Here is a 24,577-nt window from a genome sequence, read left to right as displayed (position 1 = left end):
GGCAACTCTTTGCCCTCGTGTACTGAGGTGCCACTATAATACCATAGCAATAAAATGGTGCTGCTTTAAAAAGTGTCTAATGAAAGCAATACAAAGTACTCCTTCTAAGATAAACTCCAGAACTGTAAATAGGCTGGGTAGCAACATCTTAGTAAAAAATACATTACTGAAAATGTACATTTTATGTTTGAAATTAAAGACATTTTATTATTTTAAATTATGAACATTTTATTATTTTGCTAAAGCTTTACATGTGCAAGACAGCAGTGGTCAATATTTCATTTTATGATCACTACTGTGTAATTTGCAGGCAAGTTACACAATCTTAAAATAAAGGGAAATGGAAACAAAATATGGGACCTTCATAGGTCAATATGAAATATTTTATTGTCATCTGTTGGCCTAGGATTCTAACTCTAACAGTAGCATATCATAACACTATTAATATTATTTTTTGACATAGAACGACTTAATTATTTTGCCAGATGTGATGAGGTATGGCACAGTATGGCGAACAGAAAAATAGTTAGTTGGGATTCTCTTCTTCCTCCTGTTTGAGCCTCTTCCTGAAGTGTTCTCCAATTGCCTCAAACGGATTCACCTTGAAGCCTGTGTTGCTTAAAACTTCGGTAAACTTGGATGTTTCATCCTCCCTGCAAAAGAACACAAGGTTCTTCTTTAATTATTTAGAGATGTCCGGTTCACACTGCCAGGCACTCCTGACCTCACATGAGTACAGGGCATCCATGATCAAATATGGATCATCCTATCTCACCTTTTGTTGAAATTCTTAATTGATTCCACCAGCTACTGAAAAGATTCAGTATCACCCCAGAATGCCTCCTGCCCCCCCAGACATTGCCTTCCTATGATGAGAATTAATGATAACCTTCCTGCTATCCCAAAGTGTAAGGTAATCATGGTCAGTGGGTTATTCAGCCCACAGGTCTCAGTGCGGTCTCGGTATACCATGAAAAGTACAGAATAGAGTGGCTGTCTCGTATCCATCACAGCATAGTAAGAAATGTATCTGGTTTCTGTTCCAAGTACAAAAGATATGATATTAATTTGACCTAGTCATCCACACCATTTAGTTGTATAATACTCAAGCAGAGGGAAGCCCCGAGGTTAAACTATACAGAGCAGTGATAGTCATTGTATTATACTCATGTGATTGAGATTCTCCACTACACATGCACTGCATTCATTCTGAATGATTCCCTGATAACAGATCTCTAACCAGCAAATGAAAAAAATTAATTGTGCAGGTGGGTAACGTGTAGGGACTTCTTTTTTTATTCTTTTCAGGTCTGTGCCTGTCGCATCTCACACAACCACAGGGGCATCAACCATATTATCTATTCTTTGGAAGAATGATTAATGAGTATTCTCAATTTCAGTCAAGACATAACTTACAACAGCTTGCGCTTCTGAGCTGGTTTCATCTGACTGAAGTCAGTAGGTTCTGGTTTCTTCTTTACTGGTCTAATGGAAGAAAAGAAAAAGAGTCTGTGACAATTTCCCTGCAGGAGAAACTTGCTAAAATCATGTGGAATTTTTTTTAGTGTCTGTAACACCCTAAAACTGGAGATTTTCTCACATTAATTAAAAAAAAAATCTACTCATGTCTATGTTACAGAAATAGTAACACCTTTTAACAACTGAAAATTATTACAATTTTCTGAAATTCAACAAAAATGTCCTACTGAGCTCACGTAAAATAAACAGCATATTCTTATTTGTGACATATTCCACATTTAAACATTTTTTTAGCATAAACAAATCAACAGCAGCAAATACTTAAATGTAGCAATTTATACAATTTCAGTTACCATACTTCATATACTGTATAAATTACTCCCAGTGCATCCTATTTCATGGAGGTTCTGAAGCAATGTGAATATTAGATACATCTATATTATGTATTTTTACTTAAATAGAATAAAAATGTTAATAGATTTGTTCCTTGTATGTTAAAATTTTAAATGTCAGCATACAGTCCTGGGTATAACATGGAATTACAATTCACTGAAGTGCCTGCAGTCACACACAATACATATATTTTTATTATATTCACAATTAAAGTGAATGTGCAAAAATGCACAAAGTAATATGAAATTCAGGAACACACTACCTGCCAAATTTCAAGGAAAACAGTGCAAACTATATATACAGAGTCTGGAGATTTATAAACAGAGATTCTGATTTTTACATTTTGTATCAGCTAAAATGTTTCCTTTAAATTATCCATACGTTTTCTAACCACTTTATCCAGTATGGAGTCACAGAGGAGCCAGAGTCTATTCTGGCAAACAAGAGACGCAAGTCAGGGTACACCCTGGACAGGATGCCATTCCATCACAGGGCACACACACACTCCTACCAGGTCCAGCTTTCCTAGGGAGCCAATTAAGATTCCAGCATATTTTTGGATTGTGAGAGAAAACCCAAGCAAACACACGAGAACACTAAAACTTCTCACAGACAGCACCCCAGGTCTGAAATTGAACCCAGGGCCCCAGTGTTGCAAGGCAGCAATGCGAACCAGTGTTACAATGGCATTACCATGAAAGTGTTAAACATGAAAGAGTGTGCTGCATCATTTTAGAAAACTTGCATTTTAATAAAATGAATACATGAAATCTTACTTCCTAGAACAACCAAAGTGTTGTGTTGCACATTCGGTGTAGACACACAAGACAGAGGCCAAGTTCTAAGAGGTGCAAGTTAAGCCTTTTGAGTCTGATGGACATAAAAAGCATCAACAGAAAACAACTGGGAGCGATTTAGCAAAAGCTTGCTTTTTCACTGAAAGTTAAATACTTGAACTTATTTGCAAACACTGAAAGTTTTGTTTATAATATTAAGAAAAATGTGTTTGGGGAAAAAGACATGAATGTGTGTTTACTCATAAGAGTGTGTCATGGGATGGAAAAGGTTGAGAAATACTGCGTTAGAAACATTCAGTACTTTTGGTGGGGATGTAGGGATGATGTTTAAGACCATATATTATATATATGTATAAGATGGATTAGTAAAATACCAATGTCACTGGAGGTAAAGAATACCCTGGTTCCATCATCTTGGGATCAGTGCTATTTTCTCATTAAGCACACACGTGAAATTGGTGCTCCTAGTGCCTAATGGTCTACGGATTGAATATGTTACACTGGCAGGGTATCAATGTACCAGCAGCACTAACTTATGTTATAAAGATCAGGAAAAACATTCTGAAATGAAAAATCATCTGTTTTTTAGATGAAAAATCTGAAATGAAAAATCGTCTGTTTCATTGCTAAAGGCATATCTTTGGATTTATCTACACATTATAAGATAGCTAATTACTCATGTTGAGGGTTGTAGAAAACCACAGATTATTCCAAAACCATAGGGACATTGTCCATCACAGGGTGCACACAGGGATAGTTTATAGACACCAGTTTACATAGCCAGCCATGGAAGCTAAGCAGAAACCTGAAAATCAAAGTGAATATGGGGAAAACAAGCAAACTCCAGACAGAAGACACCCTTATCTGGTGTCTAAATGGTATCAAAACCATGACGCAAGAGCTGTGAGACAACAACGCTAGCCATAACACTACTGTTCTATCTCTAGATTAAGAAAAAAAAAGTCAGATAATGTATTGCTGGTATTTATGAGGAAATGTATATATTCATTGTGTACTGAGTTCCTTTCCTGAAAGTATTGTTGAGTATCTGAGGAATTTTACCTGTCTTTGTTCTTAAAATTTACATTTGAGTGTACATTTGAATAAATATGTTTTGTTCTTAAAATTTACATTTGTGTGCTTTTATGGTCTGATAATTTAAAATGTAGCCTATATTATCCATGGTATACAGTAAATTATCAGACTTTTGTCCCAGGAGGTTAAAATGATGACTTACAAGATAAATGAAGAAGAACAGTTTAAATGAAAACCTGACCCAAAGGATCAGACAAAATGTTCTACTTACTGTACAATCCTTTATTACAGCATCTATCACATTTATGTTTCTGAACAACAAGGCAATCTTCTGTTCTTTTTTCCTAGGATTCTGAGTAAAACCAGACATGCAACTTGTGCTGCCAACAAATTCCTTTATTATGAAATTTTCTAAGTGAAACATTATTAATAAAAAAGGTTTTCCCAGGGAACTGTAATGAATCAATTCTGACACTATCATTTGAGTGCCCCATGCGCAACATATGGTAACTGTTCAACAGGAAATAGCTGCTGACAATATTACTCTTTTCCTTGGCTTATTTGGAATCAAAATGGAAATACAATTCTCTGTCAATGCAGGTGCTGTAAATACCAAAGCCATACATCTAAGTGACACCACAGAAAATGAACAAACATTCACTCTTTGAGCTAATAATTCCAGTAGCTAAATACCTGTCTCAAAACAGTCTTAATAATGACACCCTGAGAGAGTCATTGCAGTTGATCTGTACTGTTTTTGTTTTTTCAAATGACAAAAGAATTTGCCCAAACACAGAAAGAACTTCACCTGCTATTTCTCGGGCTTTGTTTATAATTAGCTGATGGTACAGCCTCACCCTAATATTTAATCTTTTATAAACTCCCCTGAGAAGACAAACCTTCATAAAGATTAAAAAGACAGTAGTTAGGAACTGCTTACACAATGTAGCTCCATTTCATCCCAGAAGTTTTGTACACTGTAGTGTCAAGAAAAATAAAACAAATGATGAATGAAGTCTAGTGGAAAACACTCTGCTGCTTGCCAGTCAATCCTAATGAGTCCTAAAATGGGATTCAATCTGACACTCTCATGGAAAGGCAGGCCTCAATTTAGAAGTCAGTGGCCTCAAAGTGCTTCTAAAATAAGTTTTTTTAAATCTCAGACAGGACAATGACAGTATGGGCTAAGTCATCAGAAGAATGTCTAAAGCCACCTAAAAGGAGAAGGAAGAAGCAAGATTACATATCTGGCTTTGTATAGCAAAGAACTTATAGAAGGTAATAAAAAAAGAAGAACATAAAAGGAAATATATGTCACAAGAATGTTTGCTTTTTAAAAGAGGAGTGTATGCTAAACACAGGTATTTTTCACGATAAAAATTCACTTTTAATATAAGACAATAAGTAACAGTCTTGATTAAATTTCTTGACAGACATTCACACAGTAGATTGTATTTACTCTGTAAACTGTAAACATAAAAAAATCTTAACCCCCCCGTGGGTTTTTTATAAGGAATTCTTACTCATTGAGCTTTTATGAAGAAAACAACTGTGTAAATCTGTGTACAAAGCACAGTGAGTAATATGGCCTTGTACTATATGTAATCACAATATCCTAATGAACAAGTAAATTAATTAATTGTGACAAATATTTTTGATTTGCTTTCTAGTAACAGTATTGTGTTAAAAATCAGAGGCCTGTACCCATTCTTTCTATGCTGGTCAGTTGCTTGGAATAAGGTTTCAGGAATTAACAAACTGTGAATTTCAGCAACATTCTCTTCTCACATTGTAACATTTTTTAAATTCCAAAAAACACAAAAACAAGAAAAACCTCTGAAAACCAAGAATACATGTACAGTCGATAAAGGTGCACATTTCACAATTCTTGGAACAGCTGGATACTTCAGAGACTGTACTGAAAAGAAAATCCTACTGTCTTCCTTCGGGTTTTGTAATATGTTGCAGCAAACGAGTAACAACGACTAAAACCTGAAGCTACAGTATGTGAAGGATATAGAGCGACACCCTACCAGATGTGTTTAGGCATTTGAAGCTGAATTTTAAAATACCCAAAAGTACTCTGTATCAGTGATCATACATCTGCTTTAATGGTATGACAAATTACAGGTTATTGCCAAGGGAAAATAAGATACGCACAGAGATGTTATCAGCCTGGGCTTCAATTTGTACCTGCTAGTCACTACCTTAATACAATTTACAAGGCAACTTTGAAATTAATTTACCTTTTTCATCTCCAGATAAGACAAAATTCCAAACTACATTTAGAATTAAATATAAACATATGTATACATGACATAGAGCAGATCATCACGAGAAATTATGGTTATGACAATTAATTAGCTCTTGCTGTATCACATTGCTTGAGGGAGGGAACCATTCTACAACTTCTATGTCTGCATTTGACTTTATATATGCAAAAGGTGGAATGAGAAGTCGTACGGTAGTTCAGTCAAGCATTGTGAAATGGCAAGAACTAATTCATTTGCATAATATATATATTTCTGTTTTCAAGCCGATGTTTGTTTGTAGATCTGTTAATTTAACATTCATTTCAGATTTTTGTAGTTGGCAGGTAATTGATCCAAGGTACTAGTTCAGCAATTTCTTGAAGGAAGTCAAGGTATCGGTGTCAACAATTTGACTGGGTATCTTGTTCCATTGTCTCACAGCTTTTCGGATACAGCAGTGCCTCTTGTTCTTGTTTTTTTTTTTCTTCCATGTACTGTAGTCTCCACTTGTGCCCTCTGGTTACCGTTTCACTGTTCCTTCTGAATGTTTGGATCAAGTCCACACAATCTTCTCTGTTTAAGACTAAAAAAGTTCCGTTCTTCCAGCCTGTCAGTGTCGGACTGTGATGAAACACATGAAGCTGGAGTGATGAGAGTAGATCAGAGCACTAGGAACAGCATGCCACTACTACAGAGATCATCAAAGTGGCCCTCTGCTTTCCGCATGGAGAAGGCAGAGAAATCAGCTCTCTAGTGCTGCCGATTTCTCTGCTGAAATAAGTGAGTAAGAGTGTGACCAGGCAGAGTGTGTCTTCAGCCAGAGTTGCCGACCTGTAACATTGCAGTTATGACAAAAGCCTGAAAATCAGTTCAGGGCAAGATAAAATCTCATACTATAGTTTAGATAATTGGACTTTGACATTGTGTCAGACAGCCTCGGGCCAAACAAAACCTATCTGTCAATACTCCAAATAATTCAGGGTTATAGAAAAGCTAAGAGCTAGTGAGGACAAGTGAAGTGAGGGTTAAGGACCTAGGCCAAAGGAAGTTAGGGTAAAACACTGGGTCGATCCTCTCTAATCTACTGTATATAGATGCCTCAGTAACACAAGATAATTACAGGTTTATGTACATAGGTCCTTCCAGCCAAGCTACCTTAAGAAAGGATCTGTTACAAGGACATTGCCTTTAGCCCTGGAATATATCTCATTGCTCGTCTCTTGACTGCATTGCAGAGCGGTGATATCCTTTTTGTTCTCACTGCTATTTTGTACAGGGTTGTACAAAATATTCTAAATGAGGCTTGTCTAGTGCAATGCACAATTTGGACATAACATACCTGTATCGGAATTTTATACTTTTTACAATATAGCCAAACATTTTGTTTACGTTTTTTATTCCTTGTCCAAATTGTTTGGAATATGTAAATGATGTGTTAACAAACACCCAACCATAATTTTCATCTTAAATACATGCTGAGTAAATGGCCAAAAACTACTTAATATGTAGCAAACTAGACGTAATTTCCACAATGAAGAAAGAGAAATCTTGTGCTCTGTTTACTAAACAAGCAATTTCTTGACAAACTGAAAAACAGAAAATGCAAAGCCAGCTACAACTAATCTCCAAAGGACTTTGAAAAATTCAAGTAACAAAAACTAAGGGCAACTTTTAGCTTGATTGATACTGCTATTTCATGGACCCTGCATCTTACACTATGTACTTTTGAGACTGATCAAGTACAGATTGGCTCACAATTCAAATAAAATAGGTTATAATTAAAAAGGATATCACCCAAACATGCACTCCCTTTTCCCCATACTCAGTTTTTCCACTGTCTTTTCTGCAAGGCATCTTTGAATCACAAACAAAATATATCAGTTATGTACAATAATAATTAACATGGGAATCTCTAAGATTATGTAAGATTTGCTACAGGATTAAACATAAAATTAAACATAGCACTACAATCGTTAAAAAACATTTATACCAAGAGTTACAAGCTGCATACAGCAAGAAAGACCAACTGAGTTCATAGCTCTAATTAGGAAAATTACTGTTCAGGTTCTTAATAAAGACACTGACATCGTTTTTTCATCTTTTTTATACATTTCAAGGTTTATTTTCAAGCATTAAAGTCTAAACTTTTTACCACCAACTGGCATGATACTTTCCTTTTATCTTTACATTCTTTAATTGTTCTTCTATCTGGATTCCTACCTGTCTACATATTTTACAGTCCACTGAGTCCTCTTTAAACAGGACTGTTATTGAGTACTCAGAACGTGGAGGGAAAGAGAGGAGTCATGGAATTAATAATCTATATTTAAGCAAAGAACACTAAGAGCTGCTGTGTTAGTTGGATGCTGTTGTTTTTTTTTTGCCTTTAGCATTTTCAAATGAATCCGATGATTAAATCTTTAAATGCCTGAAACAGAAAATTCAAAAGCCTCATCGGTGCTTGTCTTAATGGTCTCAGATGGTAGCACAATGTGTGCCAGTAAGGTATGACATCCTGGAGCTTTTGTTACACAGGAGAGGTAAATCGTCTTGTTAACTACATGGAAATTCAAAATACCATTTTTAAATTAGTATAATTTTAAATACTATAACTACTGAATGCTATCAGATGATTTTTTATGCACCTGGCCCATAGCATGTTGAAGGAAATGAATGAAACCTGAACAATTCTACAGCTGTATGGCTGCCTAGTTCTAACACAGTATCTGATACCTACTTTGACATTATCACACACAAATCTGAAGGGATGAACTCAGGGTCTATTTTGCAAAGCTGAGGGATATTTTTGTCACAGTAAACTATATTTGAACCCATACATAATAATACTGAGCCTCACCATACCTGGAAAAAATCCATTATATTTACAAGGTAACAGTAAAACAGTTTAATCAATTTATTGGATTATATAGTAGCTTTTATCCCAAAGGATGCCAGACCACTTAACCCACCTCTCATGTGCAGCAGCAAGCTGGGTAATGAGTAGCAGCCATTATGTACCAACAGCACAGCAGATCAGGTACAAAACTGAGGTATTTTTTCACCAACTGAATTAAAAATTAGGAACCTCTGGTAGGTCTGATTATCCCAGTCAGGAGTAAATTTGTCCAGACCATTGGGGGTAAACATAGTGTTTGTGTTAGCTCTCACAAAGACTGATCTTTAATAACCTTTCTTTCAGCCCTGTTTGTTTCTGGGTAACACAGAGATTGAGGCAATTTCTTTTGTCTTCATTAGTTTTTACATCTCTATATTTTATCTGTTGGAGTGGCATGGTGGCATACTGGTTAGTATTGTTGCCTCTCAGTGCTGGGGCCTTGGTTTCAATCCTGGGGGTGTTATCTGCATGGCGTTCACATGTTCTCTATGTATTTTCATGGTATTCCTCCGAAAGTCCAAAGACATACCAGGGTTAACTATGCGTGTTCTAGACTGGTGTCATGTCTATCAAGGTGTATCCCATCTTAAAGATAATGTAAGATCACTTTATTGGCCATATACAATTTTTTGTATTAAGAATCTGTCTTTTCGCATACCCCAACTTGCTCTCCATGAGACAGGGAAAGAAGATTGGGGTCAGAGCACAGGGTCAGCCATTTATACGGCGCCCCTGGAGCAGCTGGGGTTAAGGGCCTTGCTCAGGAGCCCATCAGAGTCGGATTCCTCTGCCGGCCACCAGATATGAACCAGCAACCTTCCAGCCACAGGCGCAGGTCCTTAGCCACACAGCCACAGCACCGCCCTGCATTTACCCAATGCTTTCTGGGATAGGCTCCAGGCCTCTATGACCCTAAATTAGATAGGAGGTTTTTTAAAGTAATGCGTTGGTGATATTTTAATGTTCTTTTCATTACCTCTTCCAACATGATCAAAATTGTTAATGCAATATCTATCTCACTATCATGGATTAATAAAACAGTTTATTTATGTTTTCAAGTGTGAAACTCTGGTTTAACACACAGATCTATCTAAAACTCTCCATTCTTCACAAGTCTTCCTGCTGGTTTTTTTTTGTGGGGCCCACTGAGGTAGTTATCAGGAGCTTCTAAATTATGTCACAAACTCCTATGACAAAAAATACAGGGAACTTTTTCAACACCTTTTTTTTCCATTCCTGTGGAAAAATCTTCTTAGCCTTCATAAATGCTTGTCACTCTCCAAGGCATTTAATGGTGCAAGCTCTGAATACATGCACATTAACAAAAATAGTATAAACACCTCACACGCTGCCAGTAACAAAAACACACATCCCAGACCACAGCATATCCAAATACAGACTTGAATTGCTGCTACTCTGGGCACTTCAAGACATGGCTGGACAAAATTTTAAATTCATTCAGCTGCTAAACTACCAAACAAGCAAGAAGGGCTGATTGGGCCCTTCTCATTTATAGACCATTATTTGGACTTTGCCTTGCGAACTAAAATTTTTCACAAAAAAGACATATAGAATACCAATAAAAAACTGTATGAGCTCACTTTTCCGTACATTAACACAAGCTTTAAGGAAATACGGGGATTCTAATATTATTGTTCTGTTGTATACCCATTTACTCTCATTTTAAAGCAAATTAGGAAACAAATGCAGTTTTGCTTAAGTGCTTAAGTGTTTGTGGAGCTTTGAGATCATGATCTTTTGAGATGTTAGGAAAATAGGGTCACAACTTTGAAATACAAGGGTAAATTTCCCAGATTAAAACAATCGTGAACAAAAATGATTTAATAACAGCAATGAATAACTGTTAGGAGGCAAAGCTCTATTTCAGTACTTTACTCGGGAGTAAAAAAAGCAACCAAAATGTAAACAGACTTTAGAAATAATCAGGTATGTAAAAGAATGTAAACTAAAATGTAATTTCTACCAGTTTGTCAGCTTAGGTATTGCGTGTGTATACATTTACAATTGTATTGGTTAAGATGCAGTGACCTTGGTCCCCCCCTAGTGAAATACTTACACCTTTGACTTCCTGGATGCTTGGGCCCTGCAGGAGGTCATGAGTTTAGGGAGCTCTGGCAGGGCGTCTGCGAGGGGCTGCATGTCTCCCACCACTGGAGTAGCTCTTCTCTTTGCTTGCGCTTTCTGCTGCTCCCTTGCCAGCTTAATGGCACCGATTTCTGAAACACAAGACGGCGCAGATAGCTGATTTAACACTCTGCTGCGCGCTTTTCAGGGAATTCACTGCCTCTCATTTCCCCCTGGCAGAATTAGAAAAGCTAAAAGTGGAAACAACCAGGATGAACTGTTCTTCCCCTATTGGCTTTTTCTTGAACTGTTTGCTCCCCCGCCTCACTGCCATGCCCCATGAAAAACTCTCTTTCCCCTGGCATTAACAGGTAAATTGAAAGCACAGATCCACTAAAGTGAGGAAGAGTACTGGATGGATTTATCCCCTACTCTAGTTAAAGCAAGAAAGCATAAGGAGATAGCAAATTAATTTGGATATTGGAAGCATGGATAGAAAGTTGGCCAAGTTTCAGTGGGTGGTCTTTTCTCATGCCAATGGGGAGTCAATTAGTATGCCTATGGTTTAGATTAATGAGAGAAACAATGAAACATGAAGCTAAACTTCTGTATTACACAAACTAAACAAATGCTCTCTGCAGAAGTAGATAATTATTTATTTACTTTTGCTGCCAAGAAAAACTTTAATGGCTTATCAAGCCTTTAAAGATGCCATTTAAAGTGACTGTTCTCCGAGTCAGGCAGAAGTCGTCTGTTCCATAGTAATTAGAATAAACTGTAAAACCAAAAACTATATACGAATGATTCACGAATATAGTTCCTACACATAACAACCCCCTATTAATCTTTTAGTCAAAAATATCTGAAATGTTTAATTCGTTTTCTTTCACTGTGTGCATAATACACAAGACAAACCTACTTTAAAATTCAGCTTTGTCTCTGGAGTGGTCTCTAGAGAGATTTTAGAGTTCAGATTCATGAGGCCCTCATCCTTTCTAGCTTTTTGTAAGAGTGCTTCAATTAAAACCAAATTATAAAAAAACAGGCCAGGATAATTAAAGATAAATGTTTATGTTTGAAGCATCTGGTATTCACTTTTAAAAAATAGCAGCTCATCTGAACACATTGAAATATATTGCCTTTCCTAGAATATAAAACACTCTGAAACAATGCAGACTTTTGTTCCACCCTTAATTTGCTGAACTGTTAATACCTTTATGAAGAAATTCAAAATGCACAGGTTTTCCATTGTTAGACACTAGACTTCCATATACTAACTCCACACATATCAACACAAATATATAGAGGTTGATTTTTAAATCACATGCTTATAATATTTATTAATTTAGAATACACCAGATTACTTTGGCTTCATTGTTATATGTTGAAAATTGCTAACTTGTTTCAAAACGTTCAAGATTTTACCATAACCTGCAAGCATGCAACCAAGTTAATGGTCAGCTTTTATCCAGGCACAGCCAGAATATAAATGCTGAGCACAAAAAACTATAGCCTCAGCAGTGTGGTTAAGACATTGGCCTCGGAACTGGAACGTTATGGGTTCAAATCCCAGGTAAGGACACTACTGAGCCATGTACTACATGTACTGTAGACTGCGAAAATAAAATGCCTAGCTACTGTATATAAATGACGACAAATGCCAAGTCTCTTCGAATATCCATCCATCTTCTAATTGCCTTATCCAATGCAGGGTTGTGGGGGAGCAAGAGTCTATCCCAGAAAGCAAGAGGCACAAGACAAAATACACAAGCATGCTTATGTTCACACCAAGGCCAGTTTTTCCAAAAGACATCTACTCTATCAATATGAAAAGAGAAGAAAGAAAACATAACACCCGAAGAAGGCTCCACAGTCGAAACGTAATGTTTTGCATACGTAATGCATACCCCAGCTTGCTCTCCATGAGACACACAGAGAAGCTTGGGGTCAGAGCGGAGGGTCAACCACAGTACAGCGTGCCCCTGGAGGAGCTGGGGTTAAGGGCCTTGCTCAGGAGCCCAACAGAGTAGGATTCCTCTGCCGGCCACAGGATTTAAACCTTCCAGCCACAGGCGCAGATCCTTAGCTACAGAGCCACCACTCTGCAAAGGCCCCTTTGCAGCCTACACATGCTGACGCAGCTACCCATCTGAACTACTCTATCAATATGTCTGGAAAACCCACGTAAAGGTGGGGAAAACATACAAACTCCAAACCGATAGATAACATGATAATAATTACACAGCATATTAGTACAGTAGGTATGCGAGGATCATTTCACTTGTTACTTCAATAATGGCAGCATAATATACAGCAGCTCTGTCTCCACGCTAGCTATTGTGTCTCTGTTCACTGCAGTACACTAGCTGTAACAACAGCATCTTAATATAGTACATATATAAGGCCTTGAAAAATCATTGAGAAAAGCATTCAATTACACTACCTCAAACACACAAGTTCTAATCAGGGTGTTTCTAATTACATTTATAAATAGAGGAAAATAACTGTGATTCCTAGGGAAGGTTTACATACTACAGTATTAAAAAGAGCTCTTAATCTTATCACAGGGTACTTATGCAATATTGGCACGATAGAATCTCAATTGCCCCCTCCTGACTTTTCTTATTTTCCATTCATTATTTGATTTGAATAACAGAAACAAGTACAGAGGCTGTGTACAAGACACTGTGACAGCAAACTATTTTCAGCTTTGAGCACACAAATACAAGGCTTCACTAACTTCTCATTTTGAGCTGGGTTAAGTGTAATCAAATGAACAGTTTCCTAATGCCTTTTAGCTTAATGACAATTTTCTTACATTTTCTATTAAATCATAAAGGTCACATAAAAGTTTATATATGTACAATATAAACATATTTGTACATGTAATTACAAGGAAACAGTATTTATAAGAAGAGGCCGAGACCTTCTGAATTTCACGTCAAATGATCTCCCTTTCCAAAACAGTCTTTAGTTTTGTTTTCTTCTAGTTCCAGAGCTTTCAGAAAAAAGAACTGAACTCTCTGATTTGCAGGAAATTAAATAAATGCTAGAGGATTGTGTTCTTTATGTACACATAACATAATTTGCAGCGCACAGAAGAAAACTGTTTCTTCCGGTGAGCCTTAGTATTATAAGTAATTGCAGTGGCTATAATTTTGCAATGGAACATGGAAGGCTGAAACTCATATCCCACTGCTTGCTTCAAAATTCACAGTTTACATTTTTAAAGAGAATTCTTTGCCGCAGGACATGGATTCCAATGAAAGTCCAGTACATGCCATGCTGAAAGATTACATCTGGAACAGTGATAATGCTGAATACCAGTTTGATGAGTTTTACACCTGTATAGAAAAGCAAATTTTCATACCATATATGATGGTAAGAATAAGCATTTACTTTGTGTTCAGTACTGGTGCTACTGTATGATGATCCTTCTTGGCAACCTAATTTGCAGAAACAGTACTCCTAGGGAAAGTGCAACAGAATTATAAACAAAACGTCTTGAGGAAAAGCATGCAGTGATGTCATTGACTAGGTAGCTCCACTACAGGCAGCAAACCAACCACACCAAAAAAAGTAATTAGATGAAACTCAAGAAAAAAAAAAGTGTGCAGACCTAAGAACATGTTGCTGAAGAGGGTTTTACTCATTCGTTATGAAATGCACATCTGAGGAAAACAAAAATCAGTAAGTGGGAATGAGGCACAGCAAAGAAGGAAAAAATGTTACTTAAAATACAAGCCCCCTGAAACCATTAATGTGTATTTTAAACATAACTGCAGTTATATCTTACTGCTTTCAGCTTGTATAAAAATCCAGACATTTTAAAACTGTTTCATTTTTTTCAGGAACTATTATACATAGGGTAATTTTAGATGTCTGAACATTTTATTTTTCTATGAAAACAGAACTGAAGTATACAAGATATCCATAAGAAGGCAGCTCCAACCCCCATAATATGTCTTTTGAGGAAACAGTTTGTGGTCAGGTTACATTCTTCAAAGTACAATATCAATTACTTTCTGCATATTTTGACTTGGTCATTAAATTAATTTCTGTTGACAGCACTGTTTATTACAACCATATTAAGGGCTCATAGTAGCCTCCTGCATGAAGGCCTTAAAAATCTAAGATCAAAGGAGAAGGGAAATATTCAGGCCAGATGTCAGCAGTTCTGATACAAAAAAAAACACCTTAACAGGTGAAAATTTAGTTACATGAAATTTTATAGCTCTAATTTAAATCCTTACTCAGACATTAGTTTGTACTTGAAAAAAGCTGAAGGTTGATTAAATTAATGTACTCAACGTTGGTACCACAGCATAAGATTTTGTCCAAGGTCCCATGTTAGAAAGTTTCAAATTTTGAGAAAGCATTTCGGTTTACAGCTCATTAATGGATCAATGACAAAACATACAGAAATCTAGTTGCATTCAGATTGGAGCCTGTCAGGAAACATCGAGTGATGCACTGTCAAGCAGAAAATCTTTCCTGTTCATCATGTTATCCTCTAAATAAACAGAAGACATTGTTAAAAAAACTCAAGAATAGAAAGAGTTATACTGATTTCTGTTTAGTTCATGCAGCAACAAAATCTAGATCCATTTTGCTTCCCAATATGTGTTTATATTACTTAACATTTTATTGTTGATTGTAGTATCAAAAGAATCAATGATATATGAATCCATGTATGTGATCTATGCTACTCATATTGCTATGCTTATCTACCTTCAAAATATCAAAAATACTACAGAGAATAAAGAGCAGAAATAGAGGATAATTTTTCCCAAGCCCTGATTCTGGCATCTGGAGCAATTATACAAATAAACATGATCCATGTTTTTCTTCCCTAAAGGCACTCTACAGCAACCCCTATTAGGAAACAAGCAAATCCATAAGAAATTCAACAACTCTGGGATCTGTTTGATGTACTTAGATTTCAACGCATTAAAATGTACATTAATTCTAATCTTAAAGGGAACACCAAAAGCAAACCCACATGTTTTTTCTCTCAGCTCTGAGATCCTATACATATCCCACAAAACCACAGTCTAGGATGTACCCAGTGTTTTTGTCTGTCTTCTGAGATGAGTTAATTTTTTTCAATATGTTAACAAAGAATACGATTTCACTTACTTGTGAACTTAAATCCCCATGACAAAAATGGAACATCAGATCTGTAGTTAGCTACTAAGGTTTAATTAAATAATTCCAGACTTAAAAAAATATTTATGTCTAGCGTTACTAAAAACAGAGTGACCATAGAAAACTGGAAACAGGCAGATGCCACAGGGTGGATATCTAGATGTGGAGCTATGTATCAGTAGCGATTCATAACATTCAATAATGCTCCAAATTCTGTGCATGGGAAGTAAGAATATTCTGAAGGAGTCAATAATGTTTATGGAAATTTAGAACATTCAATAATGCTCTGAATTGTGTGCACGATTATTTCGAAGGAGTCAATAATGTTGATGGAAGGAGGTATTTTATTGCAGCTTATTTGGACGGAATGTGTTCTTCATAAAAATTCTGTTTGACAACAGCTGCTATTCGCTGAACAGAACAGCGAAAGATTTCACAGAAAGGCAGCTCTGGATTGTCTAAAAAATAAAAAATATAAATTGTAGATAGGAAGATCTTAACCCAAGTACCTAAAATCTAGCAGAAAAATACCTTTGCATAATGAAGGTTAATAATACATCCTGATCATTTGCAGTTGTATAATGCTTTGCATCCCAAAGATTTTGAAAGCTGAGATATGAAGTCGCAATTCTGAGTTTTTAAGTCGGCATTTTGATTTTTTAAGTCGGAATTCTGAGTTTTTAAGTCGGAATTTTTAGTTTTTAAGTCGGAATTTTTAGTTTTTAAGTCAGAATTCTGAGATATGAAGTTGCAATTCAGAGTTTTTAAGTCAGAATTCTGAGATATGAAGTCGCAATTTGGAGATATAAAATAGCAATTTTGAGTTTTCAAGTCGCAATTCTGAGTTTTTAAGATAGAGATAGATAAAACTTTATTGATCATGTAGGGAAATTGATGTGTTACAGCAGTCCAGCCCAAGACAAGCAAAAACAGACATCAGAATAGATGAAAAGTTATACAAAATAAATATAAAATAAATAAATAAAAATAAATACACAGGTGTGTGCAAAATATGATGCTCATAGTCACTGTAAAAACAATAAAATATGTGCAAAAAGTGCATAGGTTTATCCAGATTGATTGTCCAAAAAGTACAATGGAACAACATGCTGTCCATAGACAAGCAAATGAAGGGCTAACAGTCCTGCCTAGGGCAGCATTATACACCCTGACAGCCGCCGGGAGGAAAGACCTGCAGAAACGTTCCGTTGAACACTGTAGCTGGAGCAGTCTGTTGCTAAAAGTGCTCCGCTGCCCAGTAACAGTCCCATGAAGCGGATGAGAGGCGTTGTTCATGATGTCTGTGAGCTTGGTCAGCATTCTCCTCTCAGCCACCACCGCCAGGGGGTCAAGGCTCAGCCCCAACGCAGAGCCAGACTTCTTGATAAGTTTATTGAGCCTATTTGCATCTCTTGTCATGATGCTGCTGCCCCAGCACACAACAGCGTAGAAGATGGCCGCTGCCACCACTGATTCATAAAAAATGTGTAGCAGTGTTCCACACACACCAAAGGACCTGAGCTTCCTAAGAAAATAGAGTCAGCTCTGACCTTTCTTGTACAGGGCGTCAGTGTCACCAGACCACTCCAGCTTATCATCCAGGTGTACCCCTAAGTACTTGTAGGACTTTATAAGTCGCAATTCTGAGATATGAAGTCGTAATTCTGAGGTTTTAAGTCACAATTCTGAGATACAAAGTCGCAATTGTGAGATACCATAGCTCGTTTTTTTTTACACCCTGGCGGAAACAGGCTTCCATATCTGCTTTACACCTTGCAGCAAAAAACAAGCAATGCAAATCGAGAAAATTGGAACAAAGAACCAGAAAAGTAGAAAGCGTGGGCACCTAAAATCCTTCTAAGCGCAATATTATTTTAAAGTGAATTGTAAATACATTCAGTATTTTCAAAGGATCCAAAATTACCTCAAACCTTTTTATTAACCATTAGGGCAGCATTACACCACTAATATAAATGGCACATTTCCAGGCAATGAGTCAAGCTGTCACTAAAAAGCAGTAATGTATTTTTAACTAATGTATGAAATCGAGAATGGTACAAATGAAGGAACTGATGTCTGATTTGCCGTTGATTTTGCAGTGTCTCATAAAAAAATAAAACACCATTAGTTTCCAATTATACTCATACAGGATGCACTTTCAGTTACGAGAAATTGATTTAACGAGGAGATCTGGTTTCCCAAGATCAGAATTAGATGAGTGGTGCTGGTTGGAAAGTTGTAGGTTTTAATTACACAAAATACAGCCAATGCTGGCTTATTGTATTTAGGATTCGATACAACCAGGTTTTGCAGTCCTAGAATGAGCATGCAGAAGCCCTTGAGAGTAAGGTTTCCTTCATCTAGAAACTTTTTATATGAAAGTAATTAGCATTTTTATAAAAACAGAATAGACTGGAGAAACCACATGATGCAATCACCGAATAAAAAAACAGTGATCACTGTGAAATGTTTCAGACAAAATGTAGGCGCAGCAAATGAAGATACTGGAGACAGTTCCATAACATTCTTCAAGTCCATCTCAATATCTCCAGCACTGCTGTTGTCTATTGAACATAATTTTGCCCAGCCTTTTTCAAAGTACATGTGTAAACCAGGAACAAGATTGAGTTTATGTGTTTAATAAATACAGTATAAAGATGAGAGTTTTGTTATGTTTTTGTATGGTTTTACATCATTGTAGTGTATTTCAAATTCTGGCATCCCGTAGAATCATATTTAAACATCTCCTCCGGCATATCTGATGATTTGTGTATTTCAAGACAAAGTGTTAATTAAGGCCTCATGAGGAAAAACAGCAGGTGGGATTGTCAGCTGTGAGGATCATCAAAGACTCCTACACCTTTGTGGCTCCGCTTCTCTAGTTTACTTTGAACTTCAGAGAAACAGGAGTTTTCTGGGTTTCGCATCACGCTTACAGGTTTTCACAAACACATGAAATGAAATCAATAAACAAAAGCTTGTATACTCAAGTAAATATTAAAAAGACCCGCAGGAAACTAAACCATAATCAAACTCACTTAAAACATCTACAATTAATTTCTGTCACATGTAAATTCTGTAGATTATGGTAAAGGTTAAGTTAATAACAGTGTCCCATCAGGCCATAGGTTAGTCTGGTTACCGTAGCGTTAAATGGACAGGAGAGGGTCCCCCCTCATATGGGAAGCAGGTTCAATGCCTCCCAGTAATGCTGGTTTCCACTTATACACCAGGGTGGACTGAATGAACTGAGATAAAGTAGCTCATACAGGGGTAGCTACAGCAGAGTCTGCAGGGAGTACTTGAACCTACAACCTGTCAGTTATGAGCCCAAAGGCTTACCCATTTAACTACACTGCCCTCTTCAAGGCTATACTGTATATGTACATCAACTTAATGTGAAAAGCTAAAGAACATTTTGTTGATGTGGAGCCAAGTGAATAAAAAATAACTGAAGAGAATCTTAAAAAGCAAACAAGGTCTTAATGTCACACAATTATAACTTTTTACAACAACCATGATATAATTAGTGGAAAGTGTAAACAAAAACACCAAAAAAAGGATAAAAGTTTATAAAAAAAACTGATAATGAGAAGTTTAAAGGCTCTTATCCTGAAATTAACGCGTGACTTTGAGACAGTACATTCCAACTATAAGCATAGGTGAAAACTGAGAGGATGTGTATGTAGGACTTAAAATAGGGGAAATGCACATCTGTTGTACAATTAGTTGTGTAATGTGTTTAGAACAAACTACCTAGCAATGTTTCTGAAGACGATATCCTGGGATCCTTCAAAACATGGCAGATAGGGGTAGCAGTGGTTAGGGTCCTGGGCTTCTAATGAAGGTTATACATTCAAATGAGGCACTGCTGTTGTACCCTTGAGCAGGATATTTCACATGAATTGTTCCAGTTACTCAGCTGTATAAATGGAACCAAATGTAAATCTTTTAGACAAGTAAATATACAATATTTAATATGAATCCTTAGGTGTACAATATCTATTAATCAAACAAGCAAAAATAAAATTCCTCCTCTTTTTTGTAATTTTTTTACGTTATTAATTATTAAGGCACACTATCCTTGTTATAGAGATTTAAATTGAAATCAATGCATTTCAAATATATAAATGAGATTTGCTTTATCACGCGGTATAGCATCTTTTTGTTCTTCCTAGCAACTGGCTCGTTACAATGTATCTGAATGACAACGGAAAAGTTACTCACTGCCCAGCCACCTATCTCGACGCTGTTTCATCTTCTCCTTCTTCGATATCTGCTTCTTCTCTTCAACTCCTGTAAACAACACACACATCAGAACCACTGTTCAACTATCACATAGATGCGGGCTTTCTTCACAAGAACTGGATCAAATACACAAGTTTTCAAATGTTAATGCTTTTAATGATAAAAAGAGTTATTTGGCTTTGAACCTCTCTAGAAAAACAAAATATTTTTCAACACTACTGTATTAAATATTTTTGAAAGATTTCCTCAAATATTTTTAAAACAATTACAGCTCTTAAAGCCTAAACATTGTTTCTTTTTACTTTTCAGTGTGAAATTAACCTTTACTTCTTCCTTCATACATAACATGCTCGTTTCAAATAATAATTTGTATATCACTGTATTTCAAATACTTTGAAAAGATGCTTTGCATGTTAAATATTGCAGTACTTTCAACATGTATTTCCAAATAATTTCCAGGACTAAAAAACACTGTATTTGGAAATAGGTCTTACTGTACATTAACTACTTTAAATGAATACATGATACAGGTCTGGTCACAGGACACAAGGTTCTACAAATGTGACTGGAGCTTATTAGTGGAATTATTTTGTTAACAAAACCCATAGTTCCATGTCGGATAGCAAAAGAATTTTTCAATCATTTTCAGTGTTTCAGTGTCACTGAATGTATTAGAAAAGCAAAAACAAGGTTTCGAAGAGGATGATTAAGATATTCATTCAATTTGTTTTGTTTCTGACAAAAAACTGCACTGAGAACCTACTGACTGAACTGTTAAAATATTAAGGAGAGCTGAGTTTTTTTCCAGCACATAAGTTTGATCTACTGCAATATCTTATCCAAAAACAGAAAAAAGAGGCTGAAGATCCAGCCAAATAATTTGATCAATAAAAAAAGTACAAAAAGAAATTAAATAATGTGCTGATACAACCATGAAAGAGATTTCCAGATGAGCCTGCCTAGAAAAAAAAAAAACATCAGGGTAATTCTCCAATTTACAAAAGCTGCTGGTCATTTCCTTTGTATTACAACTCCGTGGAAGAACTTCAGAGAACTGTGATTTTTGATAAGAAAGGTATGTCAGAATCAGAAACCTTAAGAGCCAGACTGAAGAACTGATGGTTTGAAAATTCAGGGGAATAAAAGCCAGACCATATTTCAACAAGTGTTTTCACATCCTTTTTAAACTTCATTGGACATTCAGGTACCTCCTGTTTCTCTCCCCAAAAACAAGCACTTCCTTTTATAACTTAGAAAGGAATGTGCTTGGACCCTGGTGCCAGCTTCAACTTCGTGTATGAAGGACATCCTTGCCACTCAGCATGATGGAGTGTAAAGAGTATCTCTCTCGTCATGGCTGACGCCACGGCAGACCCACAACAAAGAGGTTCCCATCCCTGCCCTTCCTGACAATCTGGCTTTCACTGTTGCTCCTTGGATCTGGAGAGTAAAGGTTATCACAGCAATAACAGGTTTCCTATGGGAAAATAAGTCCCACCTTCTGCAAAATTCCAGTCTGCTACTGTGCAGCACTAGATTAGGGTTTTTGTGCATATATTCAACACAGAAATGAAATACAGCAAAAGATGGACTTGTACATTTCCCGATTCAACTACATTATGCATGATTAGCGATACAGCTTATAATTACAGATATTTTTAGCTTTACTACGTCATTGTTAAAATTCAGAAACACATAGACCAAAAGTACATTGTACTAACACTTAGCCTGCCTCGATTAGATACGTAGCACAGAAGTTATAAAGAGAAATACACAAAAACCATAAAACAGATCACTGAATACGCCAGGATGAAATACTATCATCGATAACATACAGTATACTTCATGTGATCTCATAATATCACGTGCAATCATAATGGCTGGAAATGACATTGCATATTTCTCACAATTTTATACACATTGATATTGTGTCACTGTGTTAAAGCATGTTGTAGTTCACCCAGATCAGCTGGTAAGCAGGCGCATTGTCCCAGTTGTGTCCCTATCTTATCCTGCAGGTTTAGGTGTGGGAAACATATTGACAAGCCAAACGTCTCATAATAATAAACTTTATTTGATATAGCACCTTCAAAAGTAGCATTTCAAAGAACTTTACATGTAAAATAGTTAAAGGAACAGCAAATAACAGAATAAGCATATAAGAACACAAGCAGAAAGAGGTGTAGCAGAAGATACATGGCCATTAGAAAATGGAGCTGACACCGACACTAATTAAATTCTGAGAGAAAGGTTTTAGTGTTCTCTAGTGTCCTCGAGTCCATCCAAGGTGATGGCATTGCCATTCATAATTTTAGTGACTTTATAACAATAATCTAATTCTTAGGTCATAGTCATTCACAGTATGTCTTTTACTTACACCTCCACACCCATGTTCAGACCTGTTATATCAACATTCATCTGTAAAAAACAAACAACTATCATTGATTCCAGTCAACAATCACATGCCTACCGCAACTTCTCTACCATATTATGTTTCGTACCAGCATCTTAGCTGTAAGACCACATACAGTACATGTACAGTAGATGGTTAAGTTTGGAGCATTTGTTTATGACAAAGGACACAACGTCTCAGTAACATTTACGCTGCATGCTAGTTCTTCTTCCATGATGGGTTCTTATTTATTCATACAGCTTGTGTTCCTCTAATAACTTCAGTTAATGGATTACATTTACAATCCTATGCCTCTGTATACTTTTGGTTTTGACCCTAACTAAGGAAATGTTGTGTTACTGTGTAGCAATTGCCACAATTGCTATATCCATCTAACTCTTAGCTTCATTATTGCAATGCCATGCTTTCTGGTGTTTACAAACATGCTCTTACTTTCCAGAATGTACAGAACTCAGGAGCTCAAATCTTTAATAAATGTAAAATGCACATTTCATCTGTTTTAGCTTTGCTTCACTGGTTCCCTGTGGATCTACTACTGCTGCTCACTTCGTCAGCCCCTGACTACATTAATGAACTTTTAATTCCCTATACACCTACACAACATTTGCTCTTTGGAATCTGGAATTTGTCAGATCCCAGAACGAGGCTTGAAACTCTGGGAGATCATGCTCCCAGTTCTACTGCTCCAAGACTACGGAATGATCTCTAAGCTCACAACATGTCTTGCAAAAGTCAGCACTTTCATAAAGCATCTGAAAACTCACTTGTATACTCTATCTTTTAATCGTGTTTAATTTTTTAATTTACTGTATCTGTGTATAAATGTTTCTATAACTGTCTCTTAATAAAAAGATTATTATAATATTGTTTTATGACTGTATTAAGGGATGCTTTTCTCTGTTGCAGCTGTATGACCTATTTGTACTCTTAATTGGTTGGGGTTTTTCACATCTGGATTTTATTAATAATAATTCCTATCTGGAAATTACTCAACGGAAAAACAAAACTGCAATGAATTATACTTCCAATTTGATAGAGAATCCTATACTGCATTTACTTTTATGTTTTTCATGGTAATGACTTAGTTTTTAAAATTCCTGTTAAAAACGATTATTTTACCAAAATCATTGTGCTAGATATGAGTAACACTCATTATTCAAAAAGATGCTTTCAGCTACATATGATTAAGAGTCATTACTAAAAAAAATGGTCTCAGCTACTTATGCTTTGTCCACTTTAGGATCTGACTGTTACTGATGAATAAAGTAACAGCTAAGTCAGGTCAAGGTTACACAATGAATGGTTGAGATCCTTAGATCAATTAACTATTAAAACCTTAAAGAGCCAGATGTGCCAATTGTTTGCAAAACCTCATTATGTCTAAAACGGAGAGAAAATACCACTGTCAGGTCTTAAGTCTAAATTGCAAAAGAAGAAAAAAACAACAGGTACTGTAAATGTAAAAGCAAACAAGACTATTTGAAATGGAACTGTCCAGATGCTTTTGTATAAAAAAGTAGGTGTGGAAAAACCTACTGAATGGCTTAAAAAAACACCCACAACTGTGCAAAGCAGTTATTAAAATAAACTGTGTTTTTAATTAAATGTTCAGACATTGTCTGGAAACAATCAAGTCATTTATTGTTTTGTTAGTCGGTCAAAAAAGCTTACTGCAGAAGTTTTACAAAATTTTGTTTTTTTTCCAGCACAGCAGCATCCAGGGTTTGGATGAATGTTTTTCCACAATTATAAGTAACATTTTGTCATTCAATTTGTTAAAAGGCATGATAAAATCAATATGATGGTATTTGATATGACTTTCAGAAAGGAA

The 24,577-nt window shown here is 36.2% G+C and overlaps 1 protein-coding gene across 2 annotated transcripts in view; it reads right to left on the bottom strand.

Moving 5' to 3' along the window:
* Positions 1 to 352: 352 nt before the first annotated feature.
* slx9 (SLX9 ribosome biogenesis factor) overlaps positions 353 to 24,577 on the bottom strand; it is a 92,917-nt gene continuing 68,692 nt past the window's right edge. The window contains exons 3-6 of one of the 2 annotated variants that reach the window (XM_006636688.3): positions 20,313 to 20,381; positions 10,930 to 11,089; positions 1,417 to 1,485; positions 353 to 653 (exon numbers count right to left, since the gene is read on the bottom strand). In XM_006636688.3, coding sequence (XP_006636751.3) covers positions 527 to 653; positions 1,417 to 1,485; positions 10,930 to 11,089; positions 20,313 to 20,381 — 425 coding nt within the window. In that variant the 3' untranslated portion in view covers positions 353 to 526. The remainder of the gene's footprint in view (positions 654 to 1,416; positions 1,486 to 10,929; positions 11,090 to 20,312; positions 20,382 to 24,577) is intronic. The other variant, XM_069196563.1, reaches the window with a different exon arrangement.

Source organism: Lepisosteus oculatus, chromosome 12 (genome assembly GCF_040954835.1).
Source record: "Lepisosteus oculatus isolate fLepOcu1 chromosome 12, fLepOcu1.hap2, whole genome shotgun sequence".
Lineage (NCBI taxonomy): Eukaryota > Metazoa > Chordata > Actinopteri > Semionotiformes > Lepisosteidae > Lepisosteus > Lepisosteus oculatus.
The sequence above is the reverse complement of the archived record's forward strand: the minus strand, read 5'-3'. Positions and strand labels throughout refer to the sequence as shown.